The sequence below is a fragment of the Carassius auratus genome, chromosome 29 (genome assembly GCF_003368295.1).
Source record: "Carassius auratus strain Wakin chromosome 29, ASM336829v1, whole genome shotgun sequence".
Taxonomy (NCBI): Eukaryota; Metazoa; Chordata; class Actinopteri; order Cypriniformes; family Cyprinidae; genus Carassius; species Carassius auratus.
In genome coordinates, this window is record NC_039271.1 from 8,006,770 (window position 1) to 8,027,110 (window position 20,341).

A 20,341-nucleotide genomic window follows, 5' to 3' on the forward strand; every position below is an offset into this window, starting at 1 on the left:
TGAATACACTAAATATAACCAAGCTTTTCTAATCCCTTACTTTTTATGTCAGACTTTATTAGGTTGATAAATGGTCCTGACTCTTGTTCTGGACGAGTGGAGGTTCTTCATGATGGTCAGTGGGGAACAGTGTGTGATGATGGATGGGATCAAACCGATGCTGCAGTGGTGTGTAAAGAACTTAATTGTGGGAATGTGATTGAGGCAAAGAGTGCTGCTTATTTTGGACCAGGTGTAGGACCAGTATGGATGGGTGATGTACAGTGTACTGGGACTGAGGCTTCACTTGTGAACTGTACATCAACAACATGGGGAATACAGAACTGTGAACATTTAAAAGATGCTGGAGTCACCTGTAACAGTGAGTTAAAATATCTGGCATTTTGCATGTTTTGTTTTTTTTATTATGTCACTTATTATTTACTCATGCCATTCCAAACCATATGAGGTTTCTTCTGTATGTAAATTATAAACAAATATTTTCTAACCACAGATCAAAATCAGAGAGGGGCCAAAAAGTTTGGCAGACGCTTTTTGTCTAAAGCAATTATTGATAACACAAAATGATAAGGTTACATTAACGACCACTGCTGTAGTGCTGTCTGCCAACACAAGAAGCTCCCTAGAGCACGCTGAACTTGTCACACACAAAGCAGTTTGGTAGGAGCAGAACAATGTTGTCTCTCGGCTCCAAAGCGAAAACCTGGTATGCTTTGCACCTGCTGCCTTTTAATGCTCATGCTCTGATCAGCAGCAGCTGTATATTGTATATTGGTTCACTTAGTTTACACTTGAAGTAGATTGGTCTCTCTAAGCTAAATCCCAATTCGTTGTCACCAACGTGCTTTAGCATAACTGCCTAAAAACCCTTTTGGGATGTTTATTTGTAAGAGTGTTGCATTTCAACTTACTTTTTCATAATAATTATTAATTCATGATTAATAAATATGAATTTTTTTTTTACATTTAATTTATATTTGTCAACACACTAACTAACGTCATATAATGGGATCTTATGATGCTTTTCCACTGCAATGTGCGGTACGGTACAGTTAGGTACGGTTCACTTTTCAAGGGTTTTCCACTGGGTACAGTACCTCGTACCTAGTACTTTTTTAGTACCACTTTGGTTGAGATTCCAAGTGAACCATACTGTTACCAAAACATGGCATGTAAACTCTGCTGATCGCTGATTGCCCGAAGAGAAACGGTTAATCACGAGTCGCGGCAGTACAGGCAGCACAACTATAACGACATATGAATAATCCCGCCCACTCTAAAGTGGTACTAAATTGCAGTGGAAACACAAACCAAGCCGAGTCGAGCAGTGCCGTACCGTACTGAAGCCAAGCCAAGTCATACTATGCAGTGGAAAAGTGCCATTACTGTTACCATTGCATTCAAGATGTAGCTTAAACTAGCTAAATTTGCATTTTGCTGAACTATTGCTTTAAGTCAGTAAACTTTGGTTTAGCCAAAAACACTAAAATTTACATGTATACAAATCCAAAATTGATAATTGTGGTGGGTTTTGATATTGCTGTGTACCAAATAATAATAAAGCCCATGCATCAAGATGGTCCTCACTGCAGAACACACGATCCAGGGGGTGTGGTTGGATCCAGATCCAATACCTCCCACATTACATATACCTAAACCTACCCATCTCCACCTCCTGATCCCTAAATCCACCCATTTCCACCCCTAAACCTACCAAGCCCTAGATGTGGATCCAACAATGCCCCCTGGATCTTGTGTTCTGCAGTGAGGGGCTACTGCATGCATCACTTATTATGGGTGTGGGTATCAGATTGCACTTCCCTCCATTCTTTGGGACAACAGCCAAGGACTTTCACCTTGACAATAAAGATTTAGAATTATAATAATTCGGAGGGAGTTTACCATCTGACTAATCTGATGAGTAAGTGATATACTGGTGAGCTTGTAGAGCATCTAATTAATCAATACAAGAATGACACAGTTGCAATAAATATGAATTTATTAAAAAGATATACAAGAGTAAAATATCAATACTACAAAGAAACTGACTAAATTACAAAGGGAATATGACTAAACTACTAAGGGAATTTAATCGATTTCAAACAGAAGCTACAGACTATTACACAAATGGGTGTTAATTGAATTAATCCCAAGTAAATGAGCAACAGATTGGATGACGCATTGAATGGGTAGTTAGCAGTTTATGGGTAATTCAGTTGTGTTCACTGTGGATGCTGGTATGAAATAGTAAATAAGCATAATGTATCTATCTGTATAAACTGACCCTGGAAAAACAGTGTCTACACAAATAGCAATCCCATATAGCAACAACCTAATGCAAAGGGAAAGGTTTGGTTAGCTTATAATTACATTCCACACTCTGATTCTTAGAAAATCAATTGCATTCATGAGGTTTTGTCTGGTCTCCCTTTCAACCATCTGATGGTCACAGATGAGTCTCGAAGAGTGAAAATGTTAACATGTAAAACTCTTTCCACAGACGTGAAGCTGGTCGATGGTTCCAGTGAGTGTGATGGAAGAGTTCAGATTCGGTATAATGAGCAGTGGGGCGCAGTGTGTCACTCAGGCTGGGATCTAGCAGATGCTACAGTGTTGTGTCAAGAGCTTTACTGTGGAGACATTGCAGAGCCAAAAGCATATGTGCAACCTTCAGGGCAAATATGGATGGATCAAGTGGCTTGTACAGGAAATGAGTTGACAGTGCGGGACTGTCCTTTTACTGGTTGGGGTGTGAGCAGTTGTTTGGATGGACTTCATGCTGGAGTTTCATGTCAACGTAAGATCAACTTACATATGAGTCTCTCAAATTACGTATAGCTTAACCCTCCGTTTGTGTTGGGGTCAGTATGACCCACACTTAATTTTGCAGCTTGAAATACTGGTTAAACTATTTATTTCTTGAAAATTTGTTTAAGATTTATCATTTAGGGTCATGAATGTGCATGAAAAGGTTCAACACATAGATGTATTTTGGAATCTTTTGTGTTGGGGTCATATGGCCTCCCTGATTGACCCTTATTGGTTTTCATGCAGTTTACCAAAATTAGCAACTTGTGGGTGGGGGGGTTCTCAATTACTAGACTGTTGCTGAGAAACCTTTTTTCCCATCAAAAGGGTTAGAGAAAAAGAAAAAAACTTAGATGTAACAATAACTGTGGCTCAGTGGTAGAGCATTGTGTCAGCAGTGCAAAAGGCTGTGGGTTCAATTCCCAGGATACACACATACTGAAAAGAATATTGTAGCCTGAATGCACTTTAAGTTGCTTTGGATAAAAGTGTCTGTCTTGTACATGTACTGCTTACACAAGTTCAAATCATGTTAGATGCTATTTATTCTTGTAGTTATTTGGACTTAAGATAATATTGATCATTAAAAAATAACACAAAAACATATATGAATCATTACATTTCTTACATATTTAGTATTTCCAGTCTCAGATAATCCAAATAAAAGGTTTCTGTTTTCTATTAAGCATTTCCACAGTGTATTTTTATCAAATTGCATGAAAACTAATGTGTGTTATTTTGACCGAATTTGTACCGTTTTTAAACACGGGGAGGGTTAATAATTATATCATTCACATCCCAGTTTTCCTGACAAATGCAATGACTAGATTCCATAATGACAAATCATTCTTCCTGGTCAATGTTTCACTTCACAGCAATAATGAGAAAAGTTGTGTTGAGGATTGTGGTGAAGGCCGAGAGTGGATTCAATGTCAATGATCCAGATATCAAGAACAAGCTTCTGGATATGGTACGGTTCATGCTAACTTTCATCAAGCAATCTTTGCAATAGAAAAAGCTAATTCAAAGTTTCAAACTTTTGATAAAGTGTAATGCCAAAATGAGAGCTCAGTAAGTGAAATAACTCTGGCTTGACTGTTTTCTTACTAAAATTGCAACAAATTTCACAGATTGGGAATGTGGTTGGCGATAGAGGAAAGTATAAAGAATATTGGAGAATACAGCCTGATGATGAGCAAGTTTTTCACAAACAGAGAACAGCCACAGGTTAGCAAACAGAGAGATGATGGGCTATCTTTTCAAAATACTGGATATGAAAATATTTTTGTATTATTGTTTTAAATGGTAAAACTATTATATTCACAGGTCTTTTCTGAATGACAGAAAAGGGAGAAAACAGATTCTAATCCTAATTATAATCATAATCAGAATGAGCTTTATTCACCAAGTGTGCACAAACAAACAAGGATTTTCTGTGGTTTCCAAGAGCTGTACATACATACAACACAAGAAAATATGAAGAACTTTTAAATAAAACAATAAAAATAAATAAACAAATGAAATACAATGAAGCACATCAAGATCAATAAGATGTGGGTATTCATGTACTGTGTATATATAAACTGTCTAAGTGGAAAAAGTATGTATTTACATAATGACATATAATGACATTACACTTAAATTACACTTTACAATAAATGTGTATGTAATTTACTGGTGCACACTCACGCAGAGAGAAAGACCCAGGTAGTTTGATTTATTGAAGAAAAAAAAAAAGATTAATCTTCATTACCCAGGGTAGGTTTGATTATAAATTATCACTTATTTTAGGAGATTGATTTGTAAATATATTAAATATATTAAATCAAAAAGCAAATAAAGATTTAACATGTAAAGAAAATCACAGTTTTACTTTTATTTATTTTTATTTGTGCTCAAAATGATAACATACCATTCATATCTGTGGCCAAAAAAGCCTGACTTCAGTTAAAAATGTATGTTTTGTGTGCCATAGATTTGTTTCTTCATACAATGAACATGGAAAGCAGGGTCCACTGTAAAACTTTGTGTTTTATTATTTACTTAGAAAATGTTTTGCCTAAAATCTCTATAGTAAATCAGATTATGTAAACACAGCAAACAGGACAAACAAGCATATTCATATTTAAAACATATTTTGTAATATATTCGAAATGCATACCACTATAAATGTAGATGATGTCACCATCTGAATTTATCAAGTTATTTTGTAAAATGTGGTTGTCATACTATAATCTTCTTTAAATGATAATCTGTATTGAAATCAATCACTTTATACAATTAATGGTACGGTCAGATGTACTTGTAGTCAAACATGGAAGCTATGATTTCTGCATCAATACATTCACGTATTATCAAATCACACATTAATCAAAATATATTACAGTAAACAAAGGGTTTATACATATTTCTTACAATCTAGAAGATTTGTATTATTTTTAATAGCTTTCTGAAACACTACATTAGATTGTGTCTTCCATCACAGGGTAAAAGTTACTGAATCTTTAAATTTCTTCCTTATCTGTGAAAATAATGAGTGAAAATATATTAAATAACAGTTGATATTATGTTTCTATTAATTATGGATTCATGAAACCATTTTTGTTCAGAAACCGTTTTCTTTTCCTTGTACATTTTCATTTGGCAAAGTTATTTTATAGAGTAGATGTTGCATATGTGTGACTGAAATTAAAATGTTATGCATTCCAGCTGAAGTCACGCTGATCTGCTGCCACTCCTTGTGTAAATGTGCTGAAAGTTCAAATTTGGTAGATGCTCAGGAAGACAAATCTTTTGACTTAACGTTTACAGAGGACTCAAGCATCGTATATTCCCCATCCATTTTATAAACAGGTTTTCAGTGTAGATTCATTCACAGCACATTGTACATAATCCATCCACATCATTCCTGATCCCTTGCTGAAACAAACACACACTCTTCATACCACTGCTGCATCTGATAGATCCCAGCCATCATCACACAATGTTCCCCACAAAGAACCTCTAGTCGTTTCTCAACTGGCAGATGACTTTAGCATCTTGTTAATGGTTACAGTTGTATATTATCCATCCATTTGAAGAACAGCTTTTCGGCATAAATTCCTTCCCGTTTCATCCATGCATACCATTCCTGATCCTTGGCCAAAAGAAGCAGCACTCCGTGTGTCAATCATATTGCCACAACCCATCTCTCTATACACCACTGTAGCGTTTGTTAGATCCCAGCCATCACACACTGTTCCCCACTGAAACCCACACTCTTCCAGAACAGAACTGCCATTAACCAATCTTAAAAAAAATAATTTTAATTTTAATTTAATTTTAACCAATCTGAATTCACTTCCACTAGTGACTGCTATGGAGCCTGTGGATGTTTTAGCGGGATATCACAGATGCACATTATGTCAGCAAACAGAAAGAAACCACACAGGTAATTGATAGTCTCACAGAGGTTTATTTAAGGCTTATCAGTGGATGAAGCTGAAGGATCTGGTGTGACTGATGACACATTAATTTTATAGTATTTAATTTATATATAATTATATATAATTCAAAAGATATTATCGGTTCAACGATAGGTACGCAATTAAGTTTTGTGTCAATACATCGGTCTCCTTACCCAGAAGCAGAAAGAGATGCATCCACAACATATTGGCTGCAAATATAGGCTATTCCATAAGATATTAGACATGAAATACCTACTCGTTGGTGTCATAGACTGTCACATATTTTGTGTGTTTATTAATGTTTTTCCAGTTTTTCCCCTTTTGTATTAATTTGATTCCAGGTGTTTTTTATATGTTTCATTGATCCCATGTGTGCCAAGCGCTAGCACTGATTGAGGGCATCACTTGGGTATCAAGTTTTGGAAGTTATTACCAGTGTTTCTTCATTTGTTTGGGGTACTGAAAAATAATGCGATGCAGCTCATTTCATTGTCAGTGATGCAGATGCCCCACAACATCTTGAGACCACCTGAGACCTAATTATTTCATTATCTGTATTAAAAGATGCACAGCACTAACAATGGATTTACACTGGAGATTTAATTGCAACTGACTGGATCCCATGTCGAGTTGAATAGGTTCAACTATTTCTAACAGCCTGGGGATATGATTATAGAGACATTGCTGTGTATCATCTGACACGGGAGGCCTGATTAAGCAATTGTTATCTTTTGTTTTAATAATAGGCCTGGTCCCATAATGCTTTAATAAAGCATGCAAAACAAGGCAATTGTCATTTAATCACAATGTCCTAATTCAAATTAAGCCTTATAAGTGATCACAATTTGAATTTAGATATTCAGATCGTCATATTTATTCAGAATTAAAGCACAACTACAACTAGAAGAATTAACTATCTTTATTCAGACCCTGTTAATGTCTGTCATTTTATTCTCAAGGAATCTCTCTCTCTCTCACACACTCCCACAAACACTTTCTTACTCAAATGAGCTGTGAATTTGCATTGTTCAAGTTAAGCCCTTTTCTATTGTGTGATTATTTGACTTCTTCACAGCAGAGCTGATTTAGCTTAAAGGAAGGGGGCAGGGCGAACCTGGGGTGTGGAGGGGTTGAAACAAGGAATGGGAGCATCCCAGATGGGGGTTGGGTGCTCTTGTCTTTAAACGAGACTTCTGTTTTTTTTTAAAAATAATTAAAATTAAACATTTTATAAGCAAAATATATAATATAAATAAAATAACAACAATTAAATAACAAAACAAAAGTGTGTGTATCATTTCATATTGCATGATTAATTTCTAGAAAACTCCAGGACAGCATCTTGCATCTTGATTAAAGAATAAATATGAAACAATAATATAATGTGGATTTATTAAAACAGCAAATTACACTTTGTAATGCAACTAATTTATCTATTACAAGTGGAAATGCAGAAATACCAGAAAAGCATGATACTCAAATGTGACTGCAGTCAAATACATTTTTAAAATAAATTGGCTATAAAAAAGATGAAACAAGATAAATCATTAGTAATAAGCCTCAAACCATTCAAAGATGCACAGAAATAACATTTACTTTAATTATTTGCCATATTGTACATCTCTGTATAAACTAAAATTTTCACATTTTCATGTGAAATCTAAAATGTGTTTCATATAAGCAGTGTTCAGATGTACAATTAAAAAATAGAAACACTTGTTTCGAAACAATTGGATTTTGAAGATTTAAGAGCTGATATGAAAAAGATAACTTATTTTATAATGCAAACAGCGTTTGTACAAGTCCACACCACCAAACATACAGTATAACTTTAGAAACTAAGTGAAAAATGTTTGTTATAGTAGCTACCATAACTCTTCAGTGAACACCAGCAACCGACTCAAACTTGTATAAGGCTCCATCTAGTGTTTCATCCCTGATAGGACATGATAAAAAATAATTATTTTAGGCTCCATGATTTTTTATGGCACTTGCAGACTTTAAACAGTATTGAACATTGAACATCAAACATGCACAAGAGCATACTCTGTTAAAGGTTTATTGTATAGTCGTTTGGCATTTCATTTATTGTATATCCTATTAATTTACTTATTGAAAGAACTACAGCAGCAGTATGGTGTAACGCTTATTTGAAACATATTCGGTACTTGCCAGGTGCAGACCGGCCATCTAGGCGTTCTGGAGAAGTCCATCCAACGGCTGTTGGCCTGCTGGTTCATCATCAAAGAAAAAGTGTCAGATAAAGTGACATTTACAGCCAAGATTCAAGATTTTTATTTATCACAAACATGGTATATGGACAGCATATGACCAGCAGTGAAATGGAAGTCAAGTCCGTTGCATGGACAGTGCAATTGTTAAAGAATACAAACACAAGACAATTTACAAGATAAAAACATATGGAAAACGTAAGATAAAAAAAAGAACAAAATAAAAAGTTTATACAATAAAATGTGCAGGACAATACTGTAGACTTAATAAATGTTAAGATGAGCAGGAATTAAGATAAGCAACAGAGAAAAGGGGGCACTAATGAAATAAAAAAATTGTCTTATGTCTTTAGTACGTCCCGCTGGATCATTTTAGATTTAGGTGATCAATTTTAAAATATTAAAAATGTAAGTCACGTAAAGACTGCTTTCAGTTTATAATGTTAATACTATCTCCATCCAGGAGAGGTCGCTAGTTTCCAGTGTAGTAGGACGTGCACTCTGAACATTAAAACAGCATTTTCCAGTCAATATGGTAAACAGATTAACTTTTTTTTTTAACAGGTTCAAGGGGATACTTATATGTTTGGATTGTTTGGAGATATGTTATTTAAATCACCATCACATCACTTGCACTTGCCTCAAATTTCAAAGGTAAAATGCATTGTCAACAAAAGCTTTTTGCTACAGTAAATGCATGACAGAACTGCTTGCACTGAACTATGTTCTTAGGGTTTCAGTGGGTCCTTAAAAACACTTAATCATTAGTTTCAATTAAAGGCCATGCAAACTCCTAAACAATACAGCAAGTCTTAATTATTAGAGGTCTTAAATTTGGGCACAGAAAGACAAGAATTGCAATATAGATTAGTATGTAGAATTAAAATTCAAAAGGCTATGATTTCACTGAATAAACTTTTCCCTCTTTTCATGGCTTTGGAAAACTTGTCTCTGATGTTTCTCTGCATCGGTTTTTGCATAACTCTGGGTCGTCGAGACCAAGCGTCGTTTTAATTTATTTCTATGAATTAAATACTTTCCCTGAATCTTTAAAGTGTCCATGAGCGATCGCACAGGTGTGGATATATTTGCGCAGCTCAGCTATTCGATGCTCCAGTGTATTCAGGAGATGTTGCTGTAGTGTAGGACCTCAGCAGAATGAGGAACAAACCGAGAAAACACATCCACCGATTGCGTAATCACCACGGACCAATGGAATCTCAAAGGTGTTTAGGAGCCCAAGTGAACTCCCCCAGAAAGTTTGCTTTGGTGAGCTGTTTCAAGCTGCTGAAACAAACTCAAAACGAACTTTGTTTCGGCCTGATTTTGTTCTAAATGATGTCATATCAGTTCATTCTTCAATTTCGTTTTGAAATGACTTTCTTCTTGTCTATAATAATTAAAGACGTTTTGGGAAATGAACGTGATCAAACATATTGGGGAGTGGAAGATGGGTTGAGGCAGACTATAAATTCTTACAGTCCCCTCTTCGACACTCTTGGTCCAAAAGAAGCATCGCATCCACTGCCTTACACAGATTACACCCACCTTCCTGGGTAGGTGCCCAGTGGCGGTGAAGCCCTGGCTTAGGTTGTCCCCCTCAGGCCAAAGGAAAATCTTACCCTTCATTGGGTCATCACCTCATGTACATAGGTTATCGCTCCATCCAATTAAGCAAAATGAATATACTTTCATTTTTGATGATTTATACTTGACTTTTTTCATCAAAGCTATAGAAAGTTAATCGCAGAATGTAATTAAAGAATTTCTCATAAATTATCTGAGGAATAATTGACGATGAGCCATTAAATTATTAGAAAAATAATGCACACCCGAGGTGGTAATAGGGCCAGAGTTATTCCTTACATAATTTACTATGATTACCACACCTCAAGACAACGATCAGATGATATATTTAAAGGGATTCATCTGGTTTTTGTACCTTAATCGCTATTGTGAGTAGGATTATTTCTTCCGCATCTCATCCAGTGCCTCTTTTGCTAGTACCAAAACATCATTTTAAAGCCAGTAATGGAGGCTTGAGCTGTTGACAGCTTTCTAATGCAGTTATTAATGGGGTTATTAGAAATAGAGCGAGAGAGACAGAGACCCACACACACAGAGAGAGAGAGAGAGAGATAGCTGCATCTCTAAACTTCGTGGTCTCCTTGAAGGTGGGAAATGTCAAGTGTAGCCTTTAAGTTGCTACATTATATAGGCAAACTGATACAATCGTCAGGTCAGCGCTGACAACACTTTTATATGCAAACTGCGTGACCGTTATTACAGTTAATTGTGCGAAGTGAAGTGATGGGGCAGCAGATCCTTTTCCTATTTGGCGCCTAAACTCTGGAATAACCTACCTAACATTGTTCGGGAGGCAGACACATTCTTGCAGTTTCTCTTTGACCTGGCATACACATAACATACTGATATGCTTTTAATATCCAAATCCGTTAAAGGATTTTTAGGCTGCATTAATTAGGTAAACCGGAACCGGAAACACTTCACAGAACACCCTATGTACTTGCTACATCATTAGAAGAATGGCATCTACGCTAATATTTGTCTGTTTCTCTCTTGTTCCGAGGTCACCATGGCCTCCAGATCAGAGGGTCACTGCAGTCGCTCGGATCCAGTACGTATCCAGACCAGATGGTGGATCAGCACCTAGAAAGGACCTCTACTGCCCAGAAAGACAGCGGAGACCAGGACAACTAGAGCCCCAAATACAGATCCCCTGTAAAGACCTTGTCTCAGAGGAGCACCAGGACAAGACCACAGGAAACAGATGATTCTTCTGCACAATCTGTCTTTGCTGCAGCCTGGAATTGAACTACTGGTTTCGTCTGGTCAGAGGAGAACTGGCCCCTCAACTGAGCCTGGTTTCTCCCAAGGTTTTTTTTCCATTCTGTAACCGATGGAGTTTCGGTTCCTTGCTGCTGTCGCCTCTGGCTTGCTTAGTTGGGGTCACTTCATATACAGCGATATCATTGACTTGATTGCAAATAAATGCACAGACACTATTTAAACTGAACAGAGATGACATAACTGAATTCAATGATGAACTGCCTTTAACTATCATTTTGCATTATTGAGACACTGTTTTCCAAATTAATGTTGTTCAGTGCTTTGACGCAATGTATTTTGTTTAAAGCACTATATAAATAAAGGTGATTGATTGATTGATTGAAAAAGAGCTTGAAGTGCATTAGCAACTTTTACCTCTATGTTTTTGGGTATTTTGGGAGAATTTTTTAACTGAGACACAGGCCACTCGTATGGGTCATCTGCCTTCTCTATCCTATCAAACATTCCTACTGTGCTGTGCTTAGCGATGCATTTAACTATCAGCTCTTCCATATTCAAAATCTTATTAAATTGTCTTCAGCAATTCAATAGGCTTTATTACTTCACTGACTGAAAATGTATAGTTTCTTTAAGATACCTGTTAGTCTAATTATTCACAGCTCCTGTGCTTTGGACGCAAATGAATAAAACAATTTTCACTGCTTTGGACGTGGCCACACTCCATCATGCCTTTAATGTCACTACACTAAACTGTTAAAAATGTAACACACTCACAATACGTTGGACAAAACAACACTACTTTGGGTTTTAAACTTCACAAAGTCACAATGCGTCTGACTTACTACACTATAACACACAACAGTTCTGAAATAATTCTGTGACCACACTGCTTCGGGTCAGTTCAGTTTCTTTAGAATTTCAACAGAATTATCACAGCAACTAACTCTGTTTCAATTACGTTGGAAGCTTACAACTCTGTTTCAGTGACTTTAGAAACAATGTGTCTAATACAACTCTGCTACCACATTACGTCGGTCTGATTCAATTACTTTAAAATCTTAACAGAATTATAACAGACCAGCACATTTAAGTTACTTTAGAAACTTTAAACTTAATCACTTTGCTTCACTTTAGAAACAATAGCCCCTTTCAATAACAATAACCCCTAATGATTCCAATCCAACTCTGATAACAAAGTGTGTCAGGCTGATTCACTTCTATTGGAATCTTAACCAGAATTTTTACGGAATAACTTCTCCTGCCAATACTGTCTAAACCAAATTCTCATCTGTCCTTAAATTTTATTTTTTAGAAATGTATTATTATAATTTTTTTTTCTTAACTAAGGGGTTTCCTGGTGAACAACATAGAAGAAATAAACCGCTCTTCTTACCATTGCCTGCTTTTTGGGGGGATTCCCTTATTGGGTGGCTCGCCAATGTAAGAAAAAGTCATGAGGATGTGGAAGATCTCGATGAAGATGTTTTTTGCAGCATAGAATTGACTAAGTACATGTAGTACCTTGGGTTCAACGGAGTTGGATTGGACCCAGAACATCCTAAGCTCAAACCTTTTATGCATTTTCAGTTTACTACCCTTCTTGTGTATGAAGTTGCTCCTGTTGTAACAGCTGAAGTCTGTATGATAATTAAGTTCTAACACCCCTTTGTCTGAGGTGGTTCTTGGTGTCCCACACCTTTCCCATTCTTCAATTGGTCAGCATTGGCTCAGGATGTGATTATCCCAAATAGTCTACAAACAACATAAGTTTTGACTTTCTTCTTCTCTATAATAATTAAACCATTTTGGGAAATGAGCATGATCAAACACAAGCTGGGTCGAGGCAGACTATACATTCTTACATATATTCATTTGAAACAGCACCTGTATTCTAAAGTCAAGTCAAAAGTACATCATGCTAATGTGCATAAGAAAACATTTATGATATATATAACTCTCATGATATATGCTGATGTTTTTAAGGTAATACCAGGCTAGATGGTTGTCTAGATGATTGAGGTAATCTTTAAACAGTGGATTTTTGACAGTAATATACTTGTTCATCTTTGACACCAGCCACCATACAGCCTAAACATCATCAAAACTGACTAATATCAGTGTGAATAATAAATAACACTGACATCCACAGGCACATTTGATAAAAAAACATCTTGGAGTTTAAACATGTTTTGCTGGAATCTACTCCACTGCACATAATCAAATGAACAATAGCCTATGCAAACTTCCCATTCTAATTCTCTTCAGGGAGATTCTGCAGAATGTAATTTGTTTGCAGGGACATAAAATTAGCTTATAGGAGGTTACTGACAGAAAGCTTATCTCGACCTCATCAATGTTTGACCATAAATATCTGAGCTTTATGACTTGCTGTGTGAATGTGGTGTTAAAAAAACACACAGTGTATAGAGAATTTTTCATTCCCGAAATGTGAAGGAACTGATTTTATTGCATCTAATATGGATAAGTTAAATGTATGGAAAATTCCAATTAAATTCTTTGTCTCTTGCATAAGATCCTCACTGGCGTGATTTGTTGGTCCGTGTGTCCAAGTAAACACAAACAAATCTAGAGTTCTAGCGTTCATGAATATTGACATTTTGTTTCCATGTAGTTTACATGTCTTTGCAAATTTGTAAAGTAAGTTTCATGAATATATGCCATCAATATATTTTGATGATAAATATGTGTAAATATTTTGATTTAAATGGTGACAAATCTCCTCTTCACAGCTATATGAGCATATGGTATATAAAAGCATTCTCATAATTCGAGTGGATTTGCATTGAAATCGAATTACATCATAATAACATACATTGAATGACATTCAGACCTCCAGTGATGTGTCCAACAATGTACTGCAGATGGAAAAATCATTCCTGGTTTCATGGCTATTAGTTTCAGCAAGCACTTCCTATGGAATATAGGTATATAGGAATATAGGAATATAGGTTCACATTCTGCTTGATAATAAGAGTTTTTTTCTGATGTTGATCATTGTCTTATAAGGAAATCAGAGGGGAGGAGCCAAGACCTCAACTGATTCTACAACTAAATGAAATCACCTGAAACCTCTTTTACTTGATCTTACGTCCTCACAGAGACAAAGACTCTTCTGAAGGAGACTGGCATATTAACAGGTTAAAGAAATACTTTTTTTGCTAATTTATTTTATTTCATACTAACAATATTTGTAAATAATTCTAGTTATCTAACTCTTGCACTTTCCCTTACTTTCAATTTTTTTTTTAATTGTGTAATTAGAAGTTACTGAATTATGAAAAAACTTGAAATTGAACTCTACTGAAGTAGTATGCACTTCATTAGTAACCAAAGTACAGTTAAGTAAGGTTTCTGGTTGCAAAACAAAAACAAAAAACAAAAAAAGACAAAGTACTTTTGAACAATAAAAACAGGCATTGAAGTTGTTTTTTTTTTTCTGATTTCTGACTTTAAACGGTCAAATTAAAAATTCTGTATTTCTTTCAGAGCACAATGTTAAGTACCTTCTGGCTCCTACTTATATTGGGTATGATGAAGTATCTCTACATTCCCATGTCATGCTCTTAAAATATTTTAAATGAATGAAGTATATTACTGAAAGTATAAGTATGTTATTGGCATCCATAACATGTTTTATAATTCATACAGTTTTAGGAAATGGACCTCCAGTCAAAGCTTTTCTGAGGTTGATGAATGGTATCGGATTTTGTTCTGGGCGAGTGGAGGTTCTTTATAATGGAACGTGGGGAACAGTGTGTGATGATCTCTGGGATCAATCACATGCTGCAGTGGTGTGTAGAGAGATGGGCTGTGGGGATGTGATAGAGGCAATGCCTGAAGCTTATTTTGGAGAAGGTTCAGGACAAATATGGATGGATGAAGTAAAGTGCAATGGCATGGAGTCTTCACTGATGGACTGTGAGACACTTGGATGGGGAATACATGATTGTGAGCATTCAGAAGACGCTGGAGTCATCTGTAAAGGTGGATGAAAGCTATGTAAATATTGAATACACTAAATAGAACCAAGCTTTTCGAATCCCTTACTCTCTGTTTTTATGTTAGAGTTTATTAGGTTGATAAATGGTCCTGACTCTTGTTCTGGACGAGTGGAGGTTCTTCATGATGGTCAGTGGGGAACAGTGTGTGATGACGGATGGGATCAAACCGATGCTGCAGTGGTGTGTAAAGAACTGAATTGTGGGAATGTGATTGAGGCAAAGAGTGCTGCTTTTTTTGGACCAGGTGCAGGACCAGTATGGATGGGTGATGTACAGTGTACTGGGACTGAGGCTTCACTTGCGAGCTGTAAATCAACAACATGGGGAATACAGAACTGTGAACATTTGAAAGATGCTGGAGTCACCTGTAACAGTGAGTTAATATTTCTTGGATGCATTTTGTATGTTGTTTTAAAAAAGTTCAGAGAAAAATTTTGTCTGTAAAATATTAAAGGGTTAGTTTAGCCAAAAATTAATGTTCTACTCACCCTTGAAGCATATTTTCCTTGCTCTTCCAAGCCTTGGGGTAAGGAGGTGTTTGTTGTCAACCATTCAGAAGACGTGAAATAAAGTGTGTGTATCTATAATAAAATGTCCCTCACATGGCTCTGAGGGGTGAATAAAGCCCTAACAGTGAACAGTTAACTCTTTAAAATAAAGGTTCTTTATTGGCATTGATGGTTTCATGAAGAACCTTTAATATATATTCCATTGCACAAAAGAATCTCTACAGCAGAAGAAGGTTCTTAAGATTATTAAAATTTTCTTCACACTGAGAAAAGTGGTTAGTAAGGGACCCAAAATGGTTCTTCTTTAGCATAACTGCCAAAATACCCCTTTTGGGACGTTTAATTTAAGAGTGTTGCATTTCAACTAACTTTTTAATTATGATGTCTTTTTAATTCCTGATTATAAATACTATAAAAATGCATGTTTAAATTTAATTTATATCTGTCAACACATTAACTAACATCGTATAATGGGATCTTAGTGTTACCATTTTATTCAAGATGTTGCTTATATTAGCAAAATTTTTATTTTGGTGAACTTCTCCGTAGTAAACTTCTGATTAGCCAAAAACTTACATTTACATGTATACAAATAGTTTTGGTTTGTTTGGGTATTGCTGTGTACCAAATAATAATGAAGCCCACACATTGAGATGGTCCTCCCTGCAGAACACACGATCCAGGGGGTGTGGTTGGATCCAGATCCAACTCCTCCCACATTACATATACCTAAACCTACCCGTCTCCACCCCCTGATCCCTAAACCCTCTCATCTCCACCACTAAACCTAGCAATCTTCATAGATGTGGATTCAACAATGCCCCCTGGATCTTGTGTTCTGCAGTGAGGGGCTACTGCATGCTTCACGTATTGTGGGTGTGGGTATCAGATTGCACCTCCCTCCATTCTTTGGGACAAGAGCCAAGGACTTTCACCTTGACAATAAAGAATTAGAATTCTAAAAATTTGAGTTTTTAGAGTCAAGGTATGCATTTACCTTGAGAATTTCATCTTTGTTTCTTTGACTTCAGGTTTTTCTTTGTATAACTGAATAAAACTCTGGAACATCCAACTGTCATTTGGAGATAAGGCTAGGTAAATCTGGGTATCATCAGCATAGCTGTAATGGGCTGTGTTTGGTTCTTTCTCATTATCTGCCTTAGTGGGAGCATATACAGGTTAAACAAGAGCGGTGCAAGAATTGAGCCTTGTAGGACTCCGCATGTCATGGACTTCCACTTAGACTTTTGCTCTTCTATACTCACATAATAACTTCTCCCTTCTAAGTATGACCTGAACCATTTGAGTACCATCCCAGAAAGCCTGGCCCAGTTTTCCATTCTCTCTAGTAGTATCGTATGATTGATAGTGTCAAACGCAGCACTGAGTACTAATCCTTTACACCTTTCCAACTGTGGTAACGTGATTGGGTCAAACGTCCCACCTTTCCATCCTGTGGACCTTGTTACCTAGTCCCAAAATATACAGTTAAGTAAAACAGTGTCTTCAGAGTCCCAAGATTCCAAACTTGATGTGAATTGGTTGAGGTATTTCCCAGATCAGTAGCAGCTCCTATAATATAATATAATATACTTGACTGAACTGTTTGCTGTGGTCTATATTCTTAAGCCTCTTATACTTTGTACTTATAATTTCTTAATGGCTATTATTAATCAATTAACAAAAAGAGGCAGAGGCAGGTTCATCGTTGATCGCTACTATCAGGCATACACCACTCCTACAAAGTAATAAAGGTACCCTAGGCAGTGAAAACGCAAGCCTGATCAGGGTTACTCATACCAAATCGTACTGAACTGAACTGTACTGTACCGCTCAGTGGAAACGAGCCATAAGCCGTTGTTGAGGGTTCAATGACACCTTCCTGACTTAACCACAGTGGGACAAAGGGGTTCCTGTTGTAACATTTTTACTACTGGTGCCACCATGTAATCGATAACTAAAGTACAGTTCTTTCAAAAATTGTCACATCAGTTTCTGTAAAAAGTACAGACATCACACAAACATTATTATTGCCACTTTTATTACCCATATTCCGCACTATAAGGCGCACTTAAAAGCCTTTAATTTTCTCAAAAAATTACTTTGAGCGCCTTATAATCCGGAGCGCCTTATATATGGATCAAGGCGCTCTATCAAAATGTTGACATTCCCTTTAGCACAGCTCCATCTAGTGGATGCATAATGCAAACCCAGTGAAACGTTTGACTGCAGTATCTTCTATTCTATTCACTTTATAATCCGCTGTGCCCTATATATGAAAACAGTTCTAAAATAGGCCATTCATTGAAGGTGTGCCTTATAATCCAGTGCGCATTTTAGTGCGGAAAACAGGGTATGTGTGTATGAAGTATTATTTAAAATATAATTTTAAAGAGATCTTTAATTCTTAGAAAATTGTGTTCATGAAATTTTGTGTCATTTTTAAACATCTGGTGGCCACAGATGGGTCTTGAAGAGTGAAAATGTTAACATGTAAAACTCTTTCAACAGATGTGAAGCTGGTCAATGGTTCCAGTGAGTGTGATGGCAGAGTGCAGATTCGGTATAATCGGCAGTGGGGCGCAGTGTGTTACTCAGGCTGGGATCTAGCAGATGTTACAGTGTTGTGTCAAGAGCTTTACTGTGGAGACATTGCTGAGCCAAAAGCATATGTGCAACCTTCAGAGCAAATATGGATGGATCAAGTGGCTTGTACAGGAAATGAGTTGACAGTGCAGGACTGTCCTTTTATTGGTTGGGGTGTGAGCAGTTGTTTGGATGGACTTCATGCGGGAGTTTTTTGCCAAAGTAAGATCAACGTACATATGAGCATCTCAAATGATGCATAGCTTAACCCTGCTTTTGTGTTTTGGAATCTTTTGTGTTGGAGTCTTATAGACCCAATTGACCCAATTGACCCTTACTGGTTTTCATGCAGTTTGGAACAAATCAAGTACAAATCATGTTAGTTGCTATTTATGCTTGTGGTTATTATACACTCATATAAAAATATATGAGGGATTAAACATTTTTTTACATAATTTTTTTAGTCTCAGATAATCCAAAATAGCAGTTTTCTGTTCAGTCGCTCAGATGTCGGGAGTAAATGACTACTACTTTTATTACATCCAACAATGAAACCCCTCAATCACTTAGGAGTCATGCTTGTCTGCATCTCGGACTGATGACAGCTCACTCAGGGCGGGTCTGAGGTAAGACACAAGTCCAGTCTGTGCTGAAACACTGTTGTCAATCAAATAATCATGGGAGGGGGCTCCGAACGTGTGACGCCGGACATATCGATTTGAGAAAAGGGAAAACATTTAACGACATTACAAAAAAAAAAAAAAAAAAAAAACACTTGGTGGATTTTTATCAGTATAGGATGGTTGTGTACACACACTGCCAACATACATTTTAATTCAAACAACTTGTAAAAGTGCATGTAGCATTATATGACCCATACAGTATATTTTTGTCAAATTGCATGAAAACTAATTTGAGTCAGTTTGACAGTTGTACCGTTTTTGAACATAAAGAGGGCTAAGAATTATATAATTCCCATCCCAGTTTTCCTGACAAATGCAATGACTAGATTCCTTGTCAATGTTTCACTTCACAGAAACTATAAGAAAAGTTTTGGTCAGGGTTGTGGTGAAGGCCGAGAGTGGAGTCAATGTCAATGATCCAGATATCAAGAACAAGCTTTTGGATATGGTATGGTTCATGTTGACTAATCAAACAATCTTTGCAATAAAAACAGATAATTCAAAGTAAAAAAAAAAAAAAATTTGATAAAGTGAAATGTCAAAATGAGTGCTCACTAAGTGTAATCACTCTGGCATGACTTATTTCTTACTAAAATTGCACCTAATTTCACAGGTTGGGAAGGTGATTGGAAGTAAAGGAAAGTATACACAATATTGGAGAATACAGCCTGATGGGCAAGTTTTTCACAAACAGAGAACAGCCACAGGTTTGTAAACAGAGAAATAGTGGGCTATCTTTTCAAAATACTGGATATGAAAATATTTTTGTATTATTGTTTTAAATTATAAACCTATTATATTCACAGGTCTTTTCTGAATGACCAAAAAGGCAGAAAACCGACTCTAATCCTAATTATAATCAGAATCAGAATGAGCTTTATTCACCAAGTGTGCACAAACAAACAATAATTTTTTTGTAGTTTCCAAGAGCTCTACATACATACAACACAAGAAAATAGGAGGAACGTTTAAATAAAATTAAGAAAATTAAATGCAATGATGCACATCAAGATCAATAAGTTTATGTAAAGATGTGGGTATATATAAACTGTATACGTGTATATCTTTGTTGCTTTTATAAAAAAAAATTTATGTATTAATCTTCATTAATCGGTGTAGGTTTGATAATGTACTTTATAGAAATGTACATTTGGTAATGTTTACAAATTTAACAAATCAACACATGGTTAAAATAAATTATAACTTATTTCAGGAGATAAATGTGAAAATGCATGAAATATTAAA

At 36.1% G+C, this 20,341-nt stretch overlaps 1 protein-coding gene across 2 annotated transcripts; it reads left to right on the forward strand.

The window, feature by feature from the left end:
* The first annotated feature begins 14,348 nt into the window (after positions 1 to 14,348).
* LOC113047968 (scavenger receptor cysteine-rich type 1 protein M130) lies at positions 14,349 to 20,341 on the forward strand. 2 transcript variants are annotated; one of them, XM_026209428.1, is made up of 9 exons: positions 14,349 to 14,454; positions 14,804 to 14,843; positions 14,966 to 15,301; positions 15,383 to 15,445; positions 15,563 to 15,691; positions 18,339 to 18,635; positions 19,450 to 19,544; positions 19,710 to 19,803; positions 19,903 to 20,341. In XM_026209428.1, exons 2-9 carry the CDS (start codon positions 14,810 to 14,812, stop codon positions 19,911 to 19,913), a joined length of 1,059 nt encoding a protein of 352 aa, XP_026065213.1. In that variant the 5' UTR covers positions 14,349 to 14,454; positions 14,804 to 14,809; the 3' UTR covers positions 19,914 to 20,341. The 2 variants fall into 2 exon arrangements, with proteins under 2 accessions (XP_026065213.1, XP_026065212.1); XM_026209427.1 differs by having other exon boundaries at positions 15,383 to 15,691.

What these genes read in the sequence shown, in the direction of transcription:
- LOC113047968 (XM_026209427.1), top strand. Translation starts at nt 14,810, where the DNA reads ATGTTAAGTACCTTCTGGCTCCTACTTATATTGG. An exon ending in TGCTGGAGTCACCTGTAACA is followed by an intron (nt 15,692 to 18,338) that starts GTGAGTTAATAT and finishes CTCTTTCAACAG; the next exon opens with ATGTGAAGCTGGTCAATGGT. An exon ending in TGCGGGAGTTTTTTGCCAAA is followed by an intron (nt 18,636 to 19,449) that starts GTAAGATCAACG and finishes TTCACTTCACAG; the next exon opens with AAACTATAAGAAAAGTTTTG.